Source organism: Trichomonas vaginalis, chromosome I (genome assembly GCF_026262505.1).
Source record: "Trichomonas vaginalis G3 chromosome I, whole genome shotgun sequence".
NCBI classification, from domain to species: Eukaryota; Parabasalia; order Trichomonadida; family Trichomonadidae; genus Trichomonas; species Trichomonas vaginalis.
This window is the reverse complement of record NC_067203.1, coordinates 26,524,491-26,547,430: the sequence shown is the minus strand read 5'-3', so window position 1 is coordinate 26,547,430 and position 22,940 is coordinate 26,524,491. Positions and strand designations below refer to the sequence as shown.

Here is a 22,940-nt window from a genome sequence, read left to right as displayed (position 1 = left end):
GTGACAAGTTTACATGGCAAAAATATATAGGGTATTTTTTTTTAAAAGTAGTTATCTTTATATATAAAAATAAAACTTTTGATATATTTGAGTAAATGATTTATTAATTTATTTATTTATTTTTTTTAAATCAAATCATATAAATATATATATATATATAATAGTGAAATAGAACAAGAGATAATTATTGATGATTAAATTGTAGACGAGGATAAAAGTTTAGATAAATTAATAAAATTAGTGTGGAATCAGACAAATTTCGGGTTGTTTGGGAAGGAATTGTTGGCTATGATGTACTGATTCATGATCAGTACATCATAGCCAACAATTCCTTATACAAAGTTCAAAAACTTGGGTGCAATCAGAACTGATTGCACCCAAGTTTTTGAACTTTCCATTAACAATTGTTCAATCACATTTATACAACCCAAATCTATACCAATCATACTCTTATTCATACATCATATTTTAAAAACTTTTTTGCAATATGATATATGTAAAGTGTCAAAAATGAATTGAACCGAATTTTCATGCATTACACTTTGGGATCCACATGATTTTGGCTTCTGTTGCATATTGAAACCAAGACTCGTCCCCTGTTACTAAAAAGCGAAACTTCTTGGATTGATACGCACCCAATATAGAGAGGAGCTCTTTCGAAGATTGGACTCTAGATTTTTTTGAACTGAATTAAGGTTGTGCGGAACCCAACGTGTATACGCTAGTTTGTAGTTCAAATAATTGTGCAGATAATAACTGACTGTTGTACGTGGTATCTTTGTCATCTCCTCTATCCTTCTGAGTGATGCTCTTGGGTCTTCATCTAGCGCTTGAAGAATTGCTTTGATTTTTCTTTGATCCGGCGATTTTTTGTCAATTTTTATGATGGGCGCCTTTTTGTTCATGAAGTGATACATCCTAACATGATACGTTACAGTGGAATAGCTAGGAGCATCCATACCGAAGCATTTTACCAATGTCTCGTAGATTTTTTTACAGTCTTTGCATTTTTTTGCAAGAGCGAGGATGTTTTCTTTATGATTCATTAAAAAAATGAAAAAAATCCCGCCAAAATTTCCCGCGAAACCGCCTCTTGTCTCAAAATTTATTTTATATCCCGGCATGGCGCCAAAATACAACATACTCATCATATACATATATTCATATTTTTTATTATATATTTATAATCAGCATATATCTCCTTTAATAGTCTCATATAGAGCGCTGTGCTAAACGCACCTTTGGACACCCTATAATATTAGTGGTTTCTGTGATTCCTGTAGATAAAGGATCCAAAAATGGATTCCTATTATCATTTGGAGATAAAGGTTTAGGTGATGGCAAATCAGGTCTAAATGATTTGTCATTGTTTGTTGTAGATAATGGTTCAAAGAAAGGAGATCTGTTTTCATTAGGAGACAATGGTTTAGGCGAAGGCAAATCAGGTCTAAAAGGTTTGTCATTATTCGTTGTTGACAAAGGAGCCAAAAATGGATTGTTGTTGTCACTTGGAGATAAAGGTTTAGGCGAAGGTAAATCAGGTCTAAATGGTTTGTCATTATTTGTTGTTGACAAAGGAGCCAAAAATGGATTATTGTTCTCACTTTTTGTGTAAATTGTTTTACAAAGTTTTTTAGACATTTCGGATAATTCTGGATCAACAGAAAATGTTCCAGAAATAGGAGAAGGATTTTCTATTGTAATTTCTTCGATGTCAATTTTTCTATCGTTGGAGATTTTACAACAGATTTTATTTATGTAGTTTAGAGAGTTAATTGTCCGATCCAAATCTTCAGGAAATATTGAATGTTGGACATTTATTTGGTCTTGTATTTCTTCGACATCATAAAAAGGATTAAAATTGTTTTGTATCACGTTTTCTGTGTTATTCACTTTAATTAGCTTGATTGTGTTGTTGTTTTGCTCTTCATTTGGTAACTCGTTTTGTTGGAAATTTTCTGAATTGTTCAGAATTTTTGTCACTTTTTCATTTTTATCATTTTGATCAATTAAAAATGTGTGTCTTCCCATTGTTTTGTGCAAAACATGAGGTATGACGAACTCATGAGAAGTGGGAGCCTTGTGGGGAACACTAAAAGGAGAAATGAACAAATTTTTCTGAACAATTGACAAGTTTTCATTTTTAGAAATCAAAGGAAAAGTCCATAAACTCAAAAGACTGCAATTTGGAACGTTTGGAGACATCAAATACAAAGGATCATCACTAGGAGAAGTAAACAAATATATAGGGAACTTATTGGAATAATCATAAACTTTCGTCATGTCAATGGAATTCGAATAAAAAAACATTCTAGAATAAATATTTGTTGGTTTTGAGAAGTTTACATATCGTCCAAAGAATTTTTCATGATGTAAACCATGTTGATGAACGAAAACATCCTTTTCCATTACATTTTTTATATCATAAACATGTGGATAAAACGATTTTAAGAAAGGAATTACCATGATATTGTTGTAAAAACCATAAACAGATGTTTTGTTGTTTAAACTCGTTTTATCAATAGATAACTCTGATAAAGATTTCATGAACTTTATACCTTTGAGGAGAGTAACTGCTATACTATCAGAGAAATTGTGTCCAATGATATCAAGTGATTTTAATTTATGAATTTTTTTGACACTTTTCATCAAATCAAAAATTTTATCTCCCAAACGATTTTCTTCTGTTCCTTCTATTTCTAAACCCCAAATAGGAGATTCACTTATAGCTGTTATTATTGTTTCCATGACATTCAAGTTGGTTTTGTTGAAAATTCCTGATAATCCGATGTATTTTATATGTGGAGACCTTAAAAAGATCCTAGAAAATTGTTCAGCCGTTTCTAATGTGAAACTGTTCCTACTCCAATGTAATTCAACGATGTTTGTCAATGGTTTGATGTCTTGAAGCCCGGAATTGAAAATTCTTGTTTCATCTTCTGTCATTTTGTACCCGGAAACGTCTAAATATATCTTATTCTTCAGCTGTGATATGGAATTCAACATATTTCGTAAAGAAATCGCAGAAAATGTTGAATTTTGTAAAATTATTGCGGTGATATTCGATGGAAAGACAAAAGTGCCTAAAACCTTGGAAAGATTGCACTTGGAAAAGTTAATATGTGTTAGGGAACCTGTTCTGATTATTTTGAACTTGGAATCAGCCGATGTCGGGAGAAATGAAATTTGAGGAGTCCAATTTGAACAAGAATAGTACCTTAAAGATTTTATTTTCTGTACAGCTTCTTGCAATTGAGCAAATACTTTATAAGCGGCTTTTTGTTCGGTTGAAATTTCATCAAATCTTAAAACCTCCAATAACCTGAAACATCTTGCTGTCTGTAATGAACTGGATATTCTATCTGCATTGCGCATAGTAATTGTGCAATTTTGTAAAGTTAATGATTGGATATCTCCTGGATATTCTGAAAATTGTGTAAAGAATACGCCAAGTTGTCCAAAATTCGATAAAGAAAAGCAATTGTAAAATTTCCAGCTGACAACTGAAGGATTTTCGATTTTGGTTAAATTGTATGGAAGGATAGTTCATTAATACAATAGATCGTAGTGATTTGAGCTTTTTAAGTGCTTCTGCAATTATAAATCCTATACATTCTGGACAGAAGTTATCAAATTGTAATATTGTAATATTTGGTTCAAATAATAATGTTCCAATGATAGTTTTTGGATTTTCGATTGGTGTAAGACTTGAATCAAATGTAATTGATGTTCTATGTGATATAGCAAATTCCGAAAATAATCTTGTGATGCTAGAATTAAATGGTTGATTGTATTTGGCACACAAAATTGAAAATCTTATAGCTTGTATTCGAGGATGTTTTTCGGTTCTTATTGGATATCTTGGTTTTTCTTTTGGATAATTAATGAAATTCAATTCAAGATGAACATTTGAATCTTGCATGAGTGTGCAATGTACTGTAATAATTGAATTCTCAACTAAATCGATGTCTTTTGATTTCAAATGAATAGTTTCTTTACCAGCAGATATTATTCTTGTATTTTCATCAGCATACTCTATTGAATTGATATTTAATTCGCTAACAAATAGCTTTATTTTCCATGTTCTTGCAAAAATAACTGGTCTAAAGATGTGAATTCCAAAATATGACAAAACTACTACGCATTTTTTTGGTTTCCCTTTAGAAGACAGTATCTCTGCGTTCAGAGCTCCTAAAATGCCACCTTCTAGATCTGAAATGAGTGACTCGATTTGCTCGAAATTTTCAATTCGAATCGAGTCACTCATTTCAAAAGTTTTTATCGTTTTCCTTTCAAATAAAAATCTTTTTACGAAACCACGTTTTTACAAAAGGATAAAACGATATTTGAGAATCATTGAAAAGACAAATATGTTTAGCAGTCCACACTGGCATCAAATGTTTATTCTGAAGGAGTTTGGGAAAAATCTCTCAAAAAGCGCTTTTTATCAATTAATTTTCTTATAATGTTGATACAAATAAATTGTTTGTATGTAGGAAAATCTGCTCGAGAAGAATTGTGTTCCAATTTCAAATTCCAAAAACAATGAAAATTCAATAAAAATATTTTAGAGGATAATTGAGATGTAACGAAGCCAAAAATTGTTGAACTGAAGCTTATAGAGGTGGTTAATATCTAAAATAAAAGTTTACTAAAAAACAAAAAATATAGAAATATAAAAATCAATAGGAACCTCTTGGAACTAAATCAAATGATCCTGGAATGTGGTTCGGATTTACGGATTCTAGATCAGGTAAATTTCTATTAAATTGTGCAGAATAGTGAACTGGTTCATATTGAACCGTGATATTTGGTATTTGTTGCGGTACCATAACCTGTTGCGCTTGGTATTGCATCATTTGCTGTTGATTTGCAAATACTTGTTGATCGTATAAGAGCTGATCAACAAGAAACTTAGCTTTTCTGCCTTTCTTGCGTATTCTTCGGCGTTTTTCGTTAGATAAATCATCGTCAGACTCATAATTGGAAAGTTTCGAATTTTCTTCATTATCTGGAGTCCATTGTTCATTTTCTGAATCATCCCTGGACTCTCCAATGATACTTCGATGTCTTTCTGTGGATTTCTTGGAATTATTGCTACTACGCATTGACTTACTTCAAAATTCTGATGGAAATTATTCTGAACAGATTAATATTAATTGATATTTGTAATAAAAGCCATATCAATATGCTATTTCTTTAATGTTGCAGATAAAATTTAAAATTTCTCCTCTCAATTTCATAATGATCTAAATGACTCGAAGAAAATCTATTTAAATTGAAAATACAAGAGCTCTAATAGCTTCTTATTAATGCTATCATCAAACCGTAAATGTTTGGTGGTGTAAACGAATTGAGAAAAGATTTTTCGAAATTTTCCTTAACGAAAATTTATGAAATGATGGGCATTAAGGGACTATATCATGAATTTCTAAGCAGATAATTTGTCTATAAAACTTGGGAAAACATTTATTGTTTGTTGAATTACTTACATTGCTTTGACGTTGTGGTATCTGCTATTAACAACTAACTTCTTATAATCTGCTTATACAATAGAAACAATATTTATGATACTATACGCCAGTTAATTTATCAACGGCAATCGATTAATAATGATAAGATAGAAGAATGTGATGGATCAATATAAATGTAAGTCTTATTTTAGTACTTCACTCATTCTTACTTGTTCTTGGTTAGATTAGGATAAAAATTATTTATTTGAAGCATCGAGAGATATTACTCTTCGTGAAATGATATGCTTGTATGAGGAAATATTAAGCAGTTTTCCTTTTTGAATTTTATGGAAAAATTGACCGATGTAACTAATTTGAGGTAAAAGCCTATTTTAAAATATGTTTTTATTGGTTGTTACATGTTCCATGAACATACTGTGCGAAAGTGCTGTATTTAAAATGGAAGAAAATCAATGTTCAGCATTAAAGATGAAATAGATGATATTTTAAAAAGTGACAGTTATTAAAGTTTAATTTGTTTGGAAATTATTTATTTAACAATAACTATCACAAAGAAGAAGGTTTCAAAAACGTAAACTCATTTCAAAAGTAGGATTTAAAATTTGAATGAAATAATTTGTTATAGACCGAAAATAGATTTTTTCGGTTTTCTCTTCAAATAATTGAAAGAATGATACTATTGTAGGTTTATTATATTATATAGCATATAATCATGCTATAGCCGAAAATTATAAGTTTTGAGAAGATTGAATATAACACAAATAAATTTGAATGTAAGTTAAATTGCTTGTTGTTTTTAATAGCTATTTAATGAGAAATCCAATATTGCAAAATTCAAATTGAATGATTGAAAGAACAGAAAAAGTCATTCTTTTCAATTTCGAATATGTTTCATTGTATTTATAATTATATGGCAAATAAGATATTTAAACTTGATTTTTGAAGGAAAATTCACAAAATTGAATAAATTCAAATAATTTTTATTCAAAAATAAACTAGTTATTTGAGTTTAATACTAATTATCAATTAAAACTACAAAGTTTGTAATTTAAAATATTTTGTGAGATCAGATTGAATTAATTCAAGGTTCTTTTCAATTAATATTAATGACCATATTACGCATTTTCGAACATTCTAAACCAAATATATAAAAATGGGAGACGAATGTTAAATTTGCTAGACAGGGAGTTGTTTACCGAGTTTTAGCTCTTATCTCTAACAAAAAATTAATTTTTAAAAAAATGACCGAATACGTTTCACAGCGAGAAAAAAATAAAAGGCAAGATAGAATTTTCTAGACATAAAGAAGTTGTTTACCGAGTTTTAGCTCTTATCTCTAACAAAAAATTAATTTTTAAAAAAAATGACCGAATACGTTTCACAGCGAGAAAAAAATAAAAGGCAAGATAGAATTTTCTAGACATAAAGAAGTTGTTTACCGAGTTTTAGCTCTTATCTCTAACAAAAAATTAATTTTTAAAAAAATGACCGAATACGTTTCACAGCGAGAAAAAAATAAAAGGCAAGATAGAATTTTCTAGACATAAAGAAGTTGTTTACCGAGTTTTAGCTCTTATCTCTAACAAAAAATTAATTTTTAAAAAAATGACCGAATACGTTTCACAGCGAGAAAAAAATAAAAGGCAAGATAGAATTTTCTAGACATAAAGAAGTTTTTACCGAGTTTTAGCTCTTATCTCTAACAAAAAATTAATTTTTAAAAAAATGACCGAATACGTTTCACAGCGAGAAAAAAATAAAAGGCAAGATAGAATTTTCTAGACATAAAGAAGTTGTTTACCGAGTTTTAGCTCTTATCTCTAACAAAAAATTAATTTTTAAAAAAATGACCGAATACGTTTCACAGCGAGAAAAAAATAAAAGGCAAGATAGAATTTTCTAGACATAAAGAAGTTGTTTACCGAGTTTTAGCTCTTATCTCTAACAAAAAATTAATTTTTAAAAAAATGACCGAATACGTTTCACAGCGAGAAAAAAATAAAAGGCAAGATAGAATTTTCTAGACATAAAGAAGTTGTTTACCGAGTTTTAGCTCTTATCTCTAACAAAAAATTAATTTTTAAAAAAATGACCGAATACGTTTCACAGCGAGAAAAAAATAAAAGGCAAGATAGAATTTTCTAGACATAAAGAAGTTGTTTACCGAGTTTTAGCTCTTATCTCTAACAAAAAATTAATTTTTAAAAAAATGACCGAATACGTTTCACAGCGAGAAAAAAATAAAAGGCAAGATAGAATTTTCTAGACATAAAGAAGTTGTCTACCAAGTGTCAGCTGTTACTTCTTCTCAATACTGATATAAAATAAAAATCTTTATTATTTATTTAACCTTTATTGTTTCATTAAACTTCATTTATTTTATATTATAGTTTTATTCTTTTAGCTACTTGTAAAATAATCTAATTTTATATCATCATTTTACCGGATTATTCTTCAGTACATCGATTGTGTATCTAAAATAATATCATTATCCTTATTCTGTTTTTTCCAAAATTCTTTTAACTATCTTTTTTGGTTAGATTACTTTATACTTTTTACTTTTATTTTTTAATTTCAAAAAAAAATCTGGTGATTGTTCTATTCTGTTACAATGTGCATTATCATATTCTAATGAATTATTCATTACATACATTTAAAAAAACTTGTTAAAAATGAAATTAAAAAATTATGTTTATTATTACGCTGTGAATGTGTCAACAGCGGTCATGCCTGTATCTGTATCCCATATTTGCCACAACCTTTCTGTATCTGCATTTGTGTATTTCGGTTTCAGCTGATACATTTGATTTGGCGTGTAATTTGTTCCAGTTAATGGATTAATTGGGAGATCTTCATGCGGTGTGTTATTATTGTACTCCCAAATAAAGGCAGGAATAGCCTGAATGCTTTGGCAGCGCTCCAATGTCGGCCAGAATCTCTCAATCTTCCCATTTTGGTAGGGAGAATGAGAGTCTGTATGCCGCCATTGGACGCCCCAAAGATCAAGTAGATCTTGAAAGGCGCCCCTATTTTCTGAACCGTTGTCGGTCCAGAAACAATAAGGGGCGCCAAATTCAATGAAGGCGGAAGCCGCAACGTTCGCTGTCGTCGCTGCCAGCATATCTGGTATTTGTATACACGCTAGGACTTTGCGGCTAAAATCGTCGATTATGCCATAAATATACTGGCCACGAACACCCCTAAAATAATGAACATCTGCGTGCCAGATAAGATTGGGTGAAAGCGCCCAATATCTTACTGCTGTTTCTGGCCCGGCATGCTCTAATCGCGTCTTGGTGAAATGATTTTCTTTGAAGTATCTGCATACTTCTCTATAAGATACATCAATTTGTTGTAATTTCAAACGTTTCCATTGTTTTGTTTGACCACAGGGAAAGGCCCAGTGGTCATGTATCACAGCAAGAGCTTTGATTTGGTCGTAGGGATTGACCCTACGACCTTTCTTGCCTTTAGGCAATGGGATATTCTGTAAGCTAAATTAATTTTGTAAAAAAGATTTTGAAACATCTAAATATTTGAAATCATTTGATTGAAGGGTTGGGGCGATGGGAACATGGGTGCAAGCTTCTTCCCATGTCATTTTACCTTCTTCAATCTGATTGGAAATACCAATTAGGTAAATTCGATCGACATACCCTTTGTAAGGATTCATTCTAATGAAGTACGTTAACAATCAAAATATTCTATAAGTGTCTAGTATGGAATTCAAAAGAATAAAGAAAATGGTAACGTAAATAAACGTATTATGAAATAATTTATAATTAAAATGAAAAATAGAAAAAATAATAAGTAAAGTGACTGGAAATGAAAATGAAAATCAGTGTACATTTTTATTTTTTTCTCGCTGTGAAACGTATTCGGTCATTTTTTTAAAAATTAATTTTTTGTTAGAGATAAGAGCTAAAACTCGGTAAACAACTTCTTTATGTCTAGAAAATTCTATCTTGCCTTTTATTTTTTTCTCGCTGTGAAACGTATTCGGTCATTTTTTTAAAAATTAATTTTTTGTTAGAGATAAGAGCTAAAACTCGGTAAACAACTTCTTTATGTCTAGAAAATTCTATCTTGCCTTTTATTTTTTCTCGCTGTGAAACGTATTCGGTCATTTTTTTAAAAATTAATTTTTTGTTAGAGATAAGAGCTAAAACTCGGTAAACAACTTCTTTATGTCTAGAAAATTCTATCTTGCCTTTTTTTTTTTCTCGCTGTGAAACGTATTCGGTCATTTTTTTAAAAATTAATTTTTTGTTAGAGATAAGAGCTAAAACTCGGTAAACAACTCCCCCATGTCTAGCAAATTTAACATTCGTCTCCCATTTTTATATATTTGGTTTAGAATGTTCGAAAATGCGTAATATGGTCATTAATATTAATTGAAAAGAACCTTGAATTAATTCAATCTGATCTCACAAAATATTTTAAATTACAAACTTTGTAGTTTTAATTGATAATTAGTATTAAACTCAAATAACTAGTTTATTTTTGAATAAAAATTATTTGAATTTATTCAATTTTGTGAATTTTCCTTCAAAAATCAAGTTTAAATATCTTATTTGCCATATAATTATAAATACAATGAAACATATTCGAAATTGAAAAGAATGACTTTTTCTGTTCTTTCAATCATTCAATTTGAATTTTGCAATATTGGATTTCTCATTAAATAGCTATTAAAAACAACAAGCAATTTAACTTACATTCAAATTTATTTGTGTTATATTCAATCTTCTCAAAACTTATAATTTTCGGCTATAGCATGATTATATGCTATATAATATAATAAACCTACAATAGTATCATTCTTTCAATTATTTGAAGAGAAAACCGAAAAAATCTATTTTCGGTCTATAACATTGAATGAAATAATTGATTATTTATTTTGAAAATAAAATATGAAATTACTGGATTTTTATTGAATTTATGTTTAAAATAATCAAAGGATTTTCATAACAGATTTTTGTGAAAATAATTGTTAGGTCTTCTCTGAAAAGATATGAATCGAATTTTGAGGGAAAATTCTATGATTTTTTTGTCCATTATAGGTATTTTTGCTGAAACATTTTCTATCTGTGTATACAAACTAAAAATATTAGTAATAAATCAGCAAAAAACATGTTTTTGAAAAGGTGACCAAACTATTTTTTGAAAGTTCGTCATAACTTTAATGGTACTATTTCAGCGTGTACAATGAATACAAAAATTCTAAGAGTGCCACATAAAATAGTACTTTAGACTTGAGTTAATGCTACCAAGCAAATGTTAAAAAGATGACTTTAGTGTTTTGATAATCAAAGATTAAAATCATTATTGTCTAAATCAATAATCATAACGACAGAAGTTAATGTTTTTTCATCAGTGCTTTAAATCCACTTTTAAAAGTATACCTCAAAAATCAAAATATCAAAAAAAACTGGCCGATAGGTTTGGCTTTAATTTTTGTCTGCTTTTATGATTTGATATGGATGTTCTAATTTTAAAAGTTGAGCCAAATTCACCAATAGATTTTTGAGATTTGCAAATACTCAATAATTTTCAGCGTGTTATCTTTTATTAAAAGAACTATTTGGTTTCAGTATCATATAAATTGATATTTACTTTCTATTTGAACCTTCATTTAGCTAATGATTTAGTAATACAGATTTCATCTAGTCCTTATAAGAGAATTTTGAATTTGTTATAATAAAAAAACAAACAGATATAGCTTACACTTCTATAATAAAGATACCTTTTATAGAAATCAGTATGAAATGTGTTTTGGCTTATTGGAAGCATATCAGACATAATCGCCATAATCAAAAAATCTATATACCCAATAAGTAATAAATTTGTCGATATAGATTTTCCATAAAATTAGTTTTTAGTCTGATCTTAAAATAAATTTAATTTTTTATAAAAAAAATCACATTTAAAAGTACCTTTTTAGTAGCTCGAAATCCTGTTGGTGGATTTCGGGCGTACTTCAAAATTAGCTTTTCTTCTACATATGCAAGCTATATTTTAAATATGGAGCAAATCGGATCGGCGAAAGGAGTTTAGTTACCTTTGTTTTTGATTAAATTATTTCACTCTAATGTCTGAAAGCACTAATCTTTACATTATGTAAGATAACTAATATTCTTTTTGTAAAAGGGCAAGCCATCTATATCGAGATAAAATTCGATTTCTAAAATTGCTATATAAAATGATTTTGCTGTGGTTATTATATATTACAAAGGCAAATATTTAAATTAAGCAGCTTTTTTGATAGTCCATGAAACTGCACACTCGGACTTATTTTATTGAAAAGCAATTCAAAATTTGAAAAGATAAAGGTACATTCACTAGGCGATAACAGTAAAATGGGATGAAAATAGGATAAATAGCATCCCGATATAGTGCCTAACAATATTTATACGGGCCAAAAAAATTTGGCTAGAGATTTGGCGAGTTATAAAACTTAGAAAATTGAGATGGATTTTTATTTTTGAATTTTTTTTGGAAAGTTAAAATTGCGATTAAAAATCGATTTCCAGGAGAACTAAGCATCTCATCATATATTTAAATCGATAAAAATATTAAATAATAGTTGAATAGTATAACAACGTGAAATTATGGCTGAATCTACAGAAAAAATGAACATATTTGACATTTTTGAAAATTCATACGTTAGATGGTGACAGACTCATAAACTATACTTTAGCTAAGATTGATATATGGTTTCAACAACACATGGTTAAAATCGTAAAAATATTTTAGATTTCAAAAAGATATATATGGTAATATAAAACAAAGTCAACAAATAGCATGTTAAATATATTATAATTAACTTTTTATTAGATCCAATAGTAGATATCGAATGGTTTCCAGCTTTATGGTTAAATATTTTCTTTTCGAGCTTCTCTTTAACTGTTGTATTAAGGTTGTAAATTTTTGATGCTAGAAACTATGGAATCTTCTTTGTTGCTGCATTTTTCTTGAGAGTTCTTGCAATTTCGAATAGATCTGCGCATTGTATGAAATGGAGGCTTTAAAATATCTTGAAAACAGAATAGGACTGCTTTTCCAAAGGAATGCTTACTTGTAAATCAGAGAGTTTCAAAATTGACAGCAAGATTATCATCATAACTTTCGATTTTGCTGCGAAAAAGGAAGACAAGTAATTAACAAATCATTTACTGTTGTTCATCAAAAGAAGAAAACTTTGATAACAACTAATGATGATAAAATCAAGCTATCTTTTAATATTTTAAATTGATAAGACATTCAAAATATTTGAATGGTTCAAAATATTTTCTTTTAATTTCTATAAGATATTATCATGATTATATAATAAAATTTAATTTTTTATTCAAAAAGGCAATATTTCAAACTTTTAATTTCAAAAATCTTAATTCTGCAATAAGTGTATTTAATTGTAGCAAATTTAATGATCCTTCGTCATGCTTAGCAATTTGGAACTCATAAATTAATGATTTCTTCAAGTAAAATTCTGCATTATTTCAAAAGTCAATAATTCTCTAGTAACTTTTCTTCAAACCCTAACCATTATATTATATGTATAATGGAGAATAATTGCAAAGAAAGATAGCCGAATTTACTGGGTAGTTCTTGTGATGCGAAATAATTGCAAATTAACACCTAGTTTTAACAGCATCAATCTCTTTTTGCTCTCATTTAAATGCATTCGCACACTTTAATTTTGAAATATAAGAGTTTTGGAAATTATCAAATTTATCTGCTCAAATACTATAGATCTTCATAAGTGTTAATAGAATCATTAGCCTTACATATAGTGTTTAATATAATGATGCACATTATACTGGGATTCATTCCTTATTCATCTAGTTATTATAAGATTTACAACCCCATGAAAATTTAAAATTTTGTCAAAAATAGTGAATGTACCTTTGAAAAGATTATGATTTTATTCATTTCTGAGTATGGTCTATAATATAAATAAATTTCATGAAAATTTTTATGTCAAGCAGATTCAATTTTTTATCGATGAATTTCTGCGCAAAAGTATGCTTTGTCGGTCCAGAAGGCTCGGGAAAAACACAACTATGTCATCGTATCAGAGGTGGAGATACTATGGATTATAATTTGTTCCCAAAAACAAATGGAGTTCGGTATTCTGAAATCCAGCGAACAATTCACAATCGCAATATAACACTGTCATTATGGGATATAGGTAGTTCGTCAAATTCTCACCTAGAATGTTATATAAAATCAAGCGATATTGTGATTTTGACGTTCCCAGTTGAACATATAGAAAAACTTGAAGAACTCGATAATCTAATATACATGATTTCTAAATATTCATCGTGTCCATTGATAACTGTGGTCGGTCATTACAGATATTTCAATGATCAGCAAATTTCGATACCAATGGATAATGTCGCCACTGGTTTTCAATTTGCAACTTCGCATGGTTACCCTTATATGTTAGTTGTTGATCAAGAGCAGCTAAGTATTGATTCGATTACTCTGGCTATTCTTGAACAGATTGAAACAAATTACCTTGAACCAAAATGAATTTTGATATCTATATCAGTTTGTATCAAGTGCATTCTTGCAATTTTATCGATTTCCTTTTCATTACTTTAATATTTTTTTAATGTTTATTTTTTATAAATTTCTATTCTTTTAAGTAGTATAAATGGTTAAACTGATTCGTGTTATTAAATGTGACATTCTTCGTTTAGTTATTTATAAGGCATATTTGGAAAAAATTCTGTTTTTGCAGGAAATGTTGATTAAAATGCAATCAATAATAATTAATCTTGTGCAATTATATGTTAGCGCAAATATGGCCTGTAATGATTCAAGAAAAATCGCAAAATGAACCAACTGATTTAAAAACTGCTTTATATTTTGTAATATAAAAAAATATTGTATAATTATTAGAATATATTTAATATACAAAAGATTTAACGATCAACAACAAATACAAATTAATAATATTAACAAAAAAGTATGATTAAAGTTACTAATGCTCCAGAAATAGACTCAAGACATTATTTTTAAGGAATTTTTGTGTATTCCTCTACTGAACTTAAAATGGACTTAATCATCACTATCGTATTCGTAGGTTTTTTCCTGAAGTTTGAGTAAATTATATGAAACTTCTGAAAGTTCTTCTCCAACGCCTGTTCTCGAAACAACGTAGATTCGTGGAGGTGAGGAAGTTTTAAATGAGATGTTGTGTTCAGAGTCAACATCCGGCTCACTTATTTCTGATGTTGGTTGTTGCTTTTGATCTTTTGTATTATCATTTTTTGGTATTATTTTGCGACGCTTTCGCTCAATGTTGCATTTGTTGTTTTGTAGTTTCATCGCTAGCATATTATAAGGCTGTTTCTCAATATCAGTTAGTCCTCTCCATACACCTGCTAGGATAGAAGTAACGTCTGAGCTTTTTAACTCGGGATGATCCTTCATGTATTCGTTTCTCTTTTCGATACAGAAAATCTGGAAAGGATCTAAGATGTATCTTGTGTACCTCTTCGTCTTCCATGTCTTCTGTTTTGTTTCTTCGCTGTTTTCTTTAAGTATATCCATCAAAAATATTTTAAAAAGCAAAATCTTTTGATATTGTGAAGTTTACAATATTTTTCTCAATTTCTACTGAAATTTTGTGAACATGTTTATGTTATTTAGCGGTTTTTGTATGATCATTTCTGCTGATAGAATAATAATTATAGAATATTTGCAACAAAAATTTTGAATCACTCATAAAAATTGATAATGTATGAATGACGAAATATGGACCGAAAACTTAGGAAGGAAATTCTGAGAAACAAATATTTTATGTAGATTCGGAGCTCAACTAAAAGCCTGATAATATGTCATAAACAAAAACTCAAAATTAACCACAAATATTGACGGAATCGAATTATAAATGTACTGGATAATTATTTGTCATGATTTAAAAATTAAATAGTAAAAATTCAAAGGAATTTCATTTCGAAGATAATTGTTTTCAATCATAAAGCAATAGGTTGTACTAGTTTGATGTTTTTATATGCAGGAATATATAAACTAGATCAATATTTTTAAAATTTACATCTCCAAAAAGGATTTCGGTGTAAAAGCTAGATATTATGAGCCGAATATATATAAATGTATTAGCTATGTTGATTTAATGGTAATTAAATGTAAATATGATGTTCACTTCCCTAGAAATTTACTAAACTTCAAAGAGAAATATACATTAATGGTGATATAAAGAGAACTCTGTCATTTATACCAAGTATGTATGTAAATGCGCCATAATAGACTTTTGTGGGGTTAAAAGAAAAGAGAAGCATGCTGATTCAAACTTGGTAAAATAAGTTGAGTATTTTTCCAAAAAAAGTGACAAAATATGATTTTTTTCTTCATCTTTTTTCTGAAAAAGCTTGATGACCAAAACGAGCATTATAGTTATTTTGACTTGCTCCTATCTGGTCAAATACCTTTATATGAGAAACTTTTAATGCAGCAAGAACAAGGAAATCAAATTGAAGAGAATATAAATACAGAAGTATATCAATCACATTTATTTAGAGGCATAATACTTTCCAACTTATTTATTTTCCTTCCTTTACTCTGTATTTTAATTTTCATTCTCTTCAAGAATAGATGTAAACCAGACGAAACTTCCTCAAAGGAGCGCAATTTATCAAACAATGATGAATCTAAGCAAGTTGGCATCGAACTTCCAAAAAAATGTTTTTACTCTCTTTCATTAACAGAATTTACAATTTTTCAACCACATAAATGTCATATAAGCTATAATTACAAATTGCCAATTGCAGATTATCTTGAATCTTCGATGTCTACCCAAAATATATTCATACCCAATTTTCCGGAGTATAATCATCATAAAACATGTCAGTTGGAAAATATTGATGAGCGATATAAAAAGTTTTTTGACTCATTACAAATTTCCGAGAGATCTACATTGAGCGACGATTTCGGATGGTACTAGAATGAAAAACTATATTGCACATTCTTAAAATCCATCTTTCAACCCTCTCTTTGAGAGATTTAGTTATATTATTAGGTCAGATATGAAATTGAATTTCATATTTTCAATTTGCGAATTTTCAAATAAATATCCATGAAATATGTTTTGTATTCTGTTAAAAATTTATGTCTTTTTAAATATAATTAGATAGGCTTGAATTAAATAAGTTGATTTTGATTTTTGGCAGATTGGCTTGGTGTATAGATCAAATATTTTGGAAAGGAGTTGTTAAATGTATTGATTGTATTATAAGTGAAATTAACTAGTCCATATGTTGTCTAGTAAAGATTGATGAAGAATATGTCTACAATTTGAAATAATAGTATCACTAACTCCATTTGTCCTAGTATCTTTCTATTAAAAGGAAATTTTTTAAATTCAGATCATGATTTCGAGATGGCATTTTATAAAAAATTATCTGAATTGCCTTGCGAATAGCAAATATCTTTTTTCCGGCTGATTATCAAATTTGATATATGATTGAATATTGAGAAATAAAGAAAATCTTCAGAAATAAATTTAATACGATAAATTTTTATTTGGTTAATTAAATTTATTCGTAACCTGAAACAAGTGGAAAATAATATATAACTTCGGTCTGAAGTTCGAAATTTTTATAATTGTAATAGCAAGATATCGTGTGATTACTGAATATAAGAATTTTGTTTGAAAAAGGTGATTTGAACTGTGAAATGGTCCAGATAAATTTACATTTATTCAAAATTTCTGAAATAAACCTCTTCATAAAAAGTTTCGATATTTAAAAAAAATCAAGCAAAAATATAATGTATGGATGTGTTGGTATTATGGTTAAAATTTTGATTTGAATACTACTCAAAATTGATTTTTAACAAAAATATAATGTTTTTTAATTCAACATATGTATCTACTAACATTATTTTTCTAGAATCATAAAAATAACCGTCGTTTCACATCATCATAAATTTAAATGGGAATAACCCAAAGTGTAGAGACAGTTTCAGTACTTGCAGCAGGAGAAGAAGATTCTCCATTTGCAATTAGAAGGCATCCTCAATGCAAGAATGGATTAGCTTTAATTCCACCTGAATTTCCGAACATGCAAAAGTTTATGCTTTCTACTTTCAAGAAATACGCAGATAGAAAGTATTTAGGATATAGAAAGAAACTCAATGACAAGGAATTTGGCCCGGATTTCATCTGGAATACATACGCCGATGGTTTGACAGCAGCTCGCAACCTTGGTTCTGGACTTTTTGAGCTTGGTTACTGTGTTGGTAAAACACTTGGCGTATATTCGGCCAACTGCAATGAATGGCTCCATGCAATCGATGCCTCTAGCTTGTTTGGCTATGTCATTGTCTCTCTCTATGATTCCCTTGGCCCAGGAGCCCTCAACTATCTCCTTGACCACTCTCAAATGGAAGCTGTCATCGTTTCACAGGCAAATTTCGAAAAATTGATGAAAATTGCCCAAGATAAGCCATATAACCTCAGATTGATTATTGTTATTGGCGAAGTACCAAAAGGAAATTACAATACAAACATCAAGCTCATGTCATTCAACCAAGTTATCGAGCTTGGAAAGAGCCATCCTCATGAACTTCCTGAAATCGATTCAGAAGCACCTCATTTCATTTGTTACTCGTCAGGAACAACAGGTAATCCAAAAGGTGTAATTATTTCCCATCGTTGCAGCGTTTCAAATATTATTGCCGCCCAAAATGTTATTTGCTTAGAAGATCCAACAAGGCATTTGTCATACTTACCACTTGCTCATGTCTTTGAGCGTTCAGCCGTTGGCATTGTCTCTTCTGTTGGTGGAGCAATTGGTTTCATCAGTGGTGGGCCACAAAACATCATCGCTGATATGAAGATCCTCAGGCCTACATTTTTGGCTGCTGTTCCTCGTGTCATGAACAGATTCTACGAATCAATTACAGAAAAATTAAAGAACTCTACCATCAAGAGAGGCGTTTTCTGGGGCGCTTGGTACGCCAAGAAATACTTTATCAACAAACACATTCCAACAGGAATCTTGGATAAGATTGTTTTCAACCAGATCAACGAAATGATGGGAGGCTGCATCTCCCAGTTCGTTGTTGGTGGCGCTGCTATGGACAAGTCCATTCAAGAGATCCTCCAAGTCGCTACAGGAATTCCTGTCAGAGTTGGTTATGGATTGACAGAAGCAGGCTCAGGAAATGTCTGTTCACCACGTGATATCCACAACATTAAGTGTGGAACTATTGGTGGCCCACTTATCAATGTCGAAATCAAGCTTGAACCAATCGAAGATTACGATGATCCTCTTTGCGGCCAGATTTTGATTGGCGGACAATGTTTGTCAAGTGGATACTTCAGAGATGAAGAAGCAACAAAGAGATTATTTGTTGATGATACTCATACTTGGATCAAGACAGGAGATGTTGGTAAATGGGATAATGATGGTTACTTATCCATTGTTGATCGTATGGGATCAATCTTCAAACTTTCTCAGGGTGAATACGTTGCTGCCGAATCATTATCTCAAGTTTACGATAAAGCGCCATTTGTTTCTCAGTCATTCATCTATGGTGATGCCAAGAGAACTTATTTGGTCGCAGTCATTGTTCCAAGAAAGGACGATGTTGCAAAGTTCTTAGGAAAGGATAGAATTTCTGAAGAAGAATTTAGAGAAGCTTGCAAAAACGAGGAACTTAAGAAGATCATTCTTGAAAAACTTAAGGATGCTGCTACAGAGAACAAGCTCTTCGGTTACCAGAGAATCAACAAAGTCTCTTTAGAACCAGAAGCTTGGACACTTGAAAATGAGTACTTGACACCAACATTCAAGCTGAAGAGGAAGAAACTCGAAGTCAAGTATCGCGACGTTATCGAGAAGTTGTACGCAGAGGACGAAAAATAAATGAAATCGAAATAATTATAATAATACTCTTATATCTTATAAAATTTTCTTTCTACGATTTTGTGAAAAACATTGATGTTTCTTCCTCTGCTATTTGAATACATATTTATTTTTGAGCAAACGAAAAAGTTGAAATTTATCGTCATAAGATATAGAACACCCTTTTTAACGTGAAGCTTTCCTAGCTCAACAGGATAGAGCTTTGGACTTTTAATCCAAGGGTTTGGGGTTCGAGTCCCCAGGATAGCGTTTTTTGTTTAATTTTTTTTTGGAGTCGTTTTTATTTTTGGTCGCTTTTGATTTGGATTAGTTTTTTGCATCTATTTAAATACAAGAATGGAAATGTATTGCTAACTATAAGCTTGAAAAACAAGTTCTTTGAATCTGTGAAAATATCGTGGTTATATGAATATATATATTTCATGAATTTAAATAAAAATACATATGAAATAGGGTGTGAAAAAATTGTATGTAATAATAATAGGTATAATCATGATTTATTAAAATTTACAAAAAACAAGGGTGAATAAAGTATATCAGAAGATTGGTGAAGAAACTCATATTGCAATATGAGCTAAATATCCTAATCACGGTCGGTGTTCTGAAGTCTGAGAAATTGTCGGAACTTTTTAGGATTATTATCTATTTGATCTTGCCTTAGATCAAGTAATCTAGCTTTTTCTCGCATAATTGATGGGTCTAATGCATTTTGAATCATCTTAGGAGTCTTGAAGTTTTCTAAAAAGTTTGATTTATGTTCGGAAATATAATTTTGTTTAATGCATACTATAATACTGCCATCTGTGATTCCAAGTGATTTGAATGTAAATGACTGTGGGATTTCGGATTTGTTAAATCAAAATTGCGAATTTTCTTTGGTAATAGACTTAAGAGTTTCCACTTTCCAACTGTTATCAACAGTAACTCGCTTAATTGAGCAGCCTGGTTCGATTAAATAAATCGATATAGCATTCTGCATCAGAAAATGAGAGTTTGAAAAGCACGTTTGAGAATTGAATGTGTAACGTGCTTTTATAAGTCAATTCTCAAAATGATTTTAGCCAATTATAAAGAATTAATAAATGGCGGAATTATCTAAAAATATCATTCAATTAATTTTGCTCACTGAAATTTTTGAATGCAGCTGTGCTGCCATTTATAAATTATATATCGGTGATGAATGTTTTGATCTGAGGAATTTTTTAAAAGAGTAATTATGGAAGGAAAAATAATTTTTTTCAATTGGATCAATCATCGGAATATAAGCATGTTATAACTCTGTAAATGTGTTTCTTATTGAATATTATAATGTGTCATCACTTAATGCACAGTTAGAATAGCCATTTAATTAATTTTGGAATAACATACTGAAACTGTTTTTGATAATGAACAAATTGATTTAAATACCTGTAGTTCATATCTTTAGAAGTTTGAAATTGAAACATCTCATTTATTTTCAGCTTGTTAGGACATGTTATTTAGTGTAACTTGCCATTGTTCAAATGGGGCTTAGCAATCACTTAAAATCATCAGAAAATTTTTACAAAATTTAAAAATTTGAAGTTCATTTAAAATTTTACCAATGGCATAAATCAACATTCCAGCCTGTTCATGAAATCATTACAATTATTACATGGTGACCGTTTACTAAATTTGCCAATTTAGATGATTTTAAAACTTGTTTCTTAGCATCAATTGAGGTCAGGTGAGTGGGGCTTCCAGGCGCGTTGCGCCCTCTAGCCCCGAAGATGTTTAGTATAAATGAAGTTTTTATTCGGAAAATTGTTAGTCTTCTGGTGTGAATTCAGAGGACTCTTCTTGGATAGAGTCTTGTATTTCCTCCTCCTCTTCTTCCTCCTCCATTGCTTCTGGGAAGAAGCCTTCTTCTGGGTCGAAAACATTATATAATGTGTCACTTTTCACAAATTATATATGTTTTCATGTTTTGTCACTTTTCTGTCACTTTTCGGGGTAAAAACATTTTTATTATTATATATAAATGAATTTTACAAAACCGCCGTTACCGTTCTTTGGAAATAAGAGTAGATGTAATATTATATTGAGAGAACTTAAGAAACTACCGAATGGTCTAACATTTGTAGATTTGTTCGGTGGAAGTTTCTATATATCCCATTTATGTCATACCGTATTTCCTGACTCAAAGATTATATGCAATGACTTCGACAACTATATGAACCGTCTCAAACATATACCAGACACAAACAAAATATTGAAAGAGTTAAAAGAAAAGATACCTATAGGTAAGATGGAACGTATACCATTAGATAAGAAAAATATTGTGAGAGAGGTTTTGAAAAAGCAGATAATATAGACTGGGATAGTATATCTGCTAGACTATTATATAGTGGTGCTATAAGAGTTCATGACATTGAAACACTTATGTCAAAAGTTTTATATCTTAACTATACAAATGTTTTCAAAGAGGACATAGAAAAATATATTGAGGGTATAGAGTTTGTGAGATGTCATTGGACAGAGTTGTATGAAAAATATAAAGACAAGGAAAATGTTTTCTTTATAGTGGACCCGCCGTTCTATAACACATGGGATTTTCAATACCAAGTAGACCGGACTTTGAGAGACTCTTTAGAAACTTTAGACGTTATACATAACCATCCATGCTTTTACTTTACATCCGATAAAAGTGGTTTGGAAACCGTTATGAGATGGTTAGAGGACATACATGACTATGAGTTTATATATGACAAGATAGAATATGAGAGAGGTCCTATAAACTGGAGAAAGTGTCACAATAAAGAAATTTTATTAGTAAGTAAATGTGGTTTGAAATAGGACTACTTGTTTTAGGTTTTTTCCATTGTGTCATTTATTTATTTGACGTGGCAGAAAAGTACAGAGAATATGAAGATGAACCAATGCCTGCAAATGTTCAGCATATGTACTCGTAAGAGATATTTTTATCTAATATTAAATGGACGCACAGAACTTAGCGAATGCACAGCAAACTGGACAACCAAACCCAGAGAATATTCCAAATAAAGTTAGAATACAAACTGCAATGGCAAACTATGGTCAAGTGCCAACAGATGTACAAATGCAAACTGCCATGTCAAATGACGCTGCGTTAGGTTTGCCACCATGGTATGCAAATATGAGATGGAAAGAGTTTTATACAAACCCTGAAGTGGGATATAAACAACTTTATGCAGATGACGCGAACACAGGAGTTGACCCAGAATATGTTTTCTACCAGAGGAGAAACAGAATGTATGAGCTCCAGTTAAAGAATGCTATGGAACTCAACAGGAAACGTAAGAGACTAGGCGGATATTAGATTTTTACATATAGTAAAATGGGTTTCTTCAGTAAGATAGGAAACTTCTTTCGAAATGTTGGAAGAGGTATATGGAATGGAATAAAATCTGTCGGAAGAGGAGTATGGAACGGTGTCAAAAATATTGGTAAAAGAGTAGGTCAGTTTGTTGGTATTATACCTAAAGACCCTGAACCAGAAGAACAAGCTCCTGTAATACAACAGCCTGAACCTGCACCACAGTCAAGTTGGCAACCACAACCGGTATATTAA

General features: G+C 30.2%; 7 protein-coding genes and 1 non-coding gene across 8 annotated transcripts, besides 7 other annotated features; 5 read left to right on the top strand and 3 right to left on the bottom strand.

The window, feature by feature from the left end:
* Positions 1–248: 248 nt before the first annotated feature.
* Positions 249–409: a mobile genetic element.
* Positions 410–540: 131 nt separating this feature from the next.
* Positions 541–1,253: a mobile genetic element.
* Positions 1,254–3,358: 2,105 nt separating this feature from the next.
* On the bottom strand, positions 3,359–4,267 carry TVAGG3_1054750 (axon ensheathment; the record flags this gene model as incomplete). Its single annotated transcript, XM_001321085.1, has 1 exon — positions 3,359–4,267. The coding sequence occupies one exon, from the start codon at positions 4,265–4,267 to the stop codon at positions 3,359–3,361; it is 909 nt and encodes a 302-aa protein (XP_001321120.1).
* A 331-nt stretch (positions 4,268–4,598) lies between these two features.
* TVAGG3_1054740 (uncharacterized protein) lies at positions 4,599–5,108 on the bottom strand (the record flags this gene model as incomplete). The annotated part of the gene is made up of 1 exon (XM_001321084.2): positions 4,683–5,108. The coding sequence occupies one exon, from the start codon at positions 5,106–5,108 to the stop codon at positions 4,683–4,685; it is 426 nt and encodes a 141-aa protein (XP_001321119.1).
* Positions 5,109–6,092: 984 nt separating this feature from the next.
* Positions 6,093–6,931: a mobile genetic element.
* A 1,244-nt stretch (positions 6,932–8,175) lies between these two features.
* Positions 8,176–9,147: a mobile genetic element.
* Positions 9,148–9,510: 363 nt separating this feature from the next.
* Positions 9,511–10,346: a mobile genetic element.
* A 271-nt stretch (positions 10,347–10,617) lies between these two features.
* Positions 10,618–11,539: a mobile genetic element.
* A 263-nt stretch (positions 11,540–11,802) lies between these two features.
* Positions 11,803–13,383: a mobile genetic element.
* A 95-nt stretch (positions 13,384–13,478) lies between these two features.
* Positions 13,479–14,340, top strand: TVAGG3_1054680 (P-loop containing nucleoside triphosphate hydrolases family; the record flags this gene model as incomplete). Its single annotated transcript, XM_001321083.1, has 1 exon — positions 13,479–14,009. The coding sequence occupies one exon, from the start codon at positions 13,479–13,481 to the stop codon at positions 14,007–14,009; it is 531 nt and encodes a 176-aa protein (XP_001321118.1).
* Positions 14,341–14,540: 200 nt separating this feature from the next.
* On the bottom strand, positions 14,541–15,035 carry TVAGG3_1054670 (HMG-box family; the record flags this gene model as incomplete). Its single annotated transcript, XM_001321082.1, has 1 exon — positions 14,541–15,035. One exon carries the CDS (start codon positions 15,033–15,035, stop codon positions 14,541–14,543), a length of 495 nt encoding a protein of 164 aa, XP_001321117.1.
* Positions 15,036–17,434: 2,399 nt separating this feature from the next.
* On the top strand, positions 17,435–19,385 carry TVAGG3_1054660 (long chain fatty acid--CoA ligase family; the record flags this gene model as incomplete). Its single annotated transcript, XM_001321081.2, has 1 exon — positions 17,435–19,372. The coding sequence occupies one exon, from the start codon at positions 17,435–17,437 to the stop codon at positions 19,370–19,372; it is 1,938 nt and encodes a 645-aa protein (XP_001321116.1).
* A 162-nt stretch (positions 19,386–19,547) lies between these two features.
* On the top strand, positions 19,548–19,621 carry TVAGG3_1054650. Its single transcript has one exon. It is a non-coding gene; the product is annotated as a tRNA-Lys (tRNA).
* Positions 19,622–22,325: 2,704 nt separating this feature from the next.
* TVAGG3_1054640 (uncharacterized protein) lies at positions 22,326–22,688 on the top strand (the record flags this gene model as incomplete). The annotated part of the gene is made up of 1 exon (XM_051255853.1): positions 22,326–22,688. One exon carries the CDS (start codon positions 22,326–22,328, stop codon positions 22,686–22,688), a length of 363 nt encoding a protein of 120 aa, XP_051081427.1.
* An 18-nt stretch (positions 22,689–22,706) lies between these two features.
* TVAGG3_1054630 (serine threonine-protein phosphatase family) lies at positions 22,707–22,940 on the top strand (the record flags this gene model as incomplete). The annotated part of the gene is made up of 1 exon (XM_001321080.1): positions 22,707–22,940. The coding sequence occupies one exon, from the start codon at positions 22,707–22,709 to the stop codon at positions 22,938–22,940; it is 234 nt and encodes a 77-aa protein (XP_001321115.1).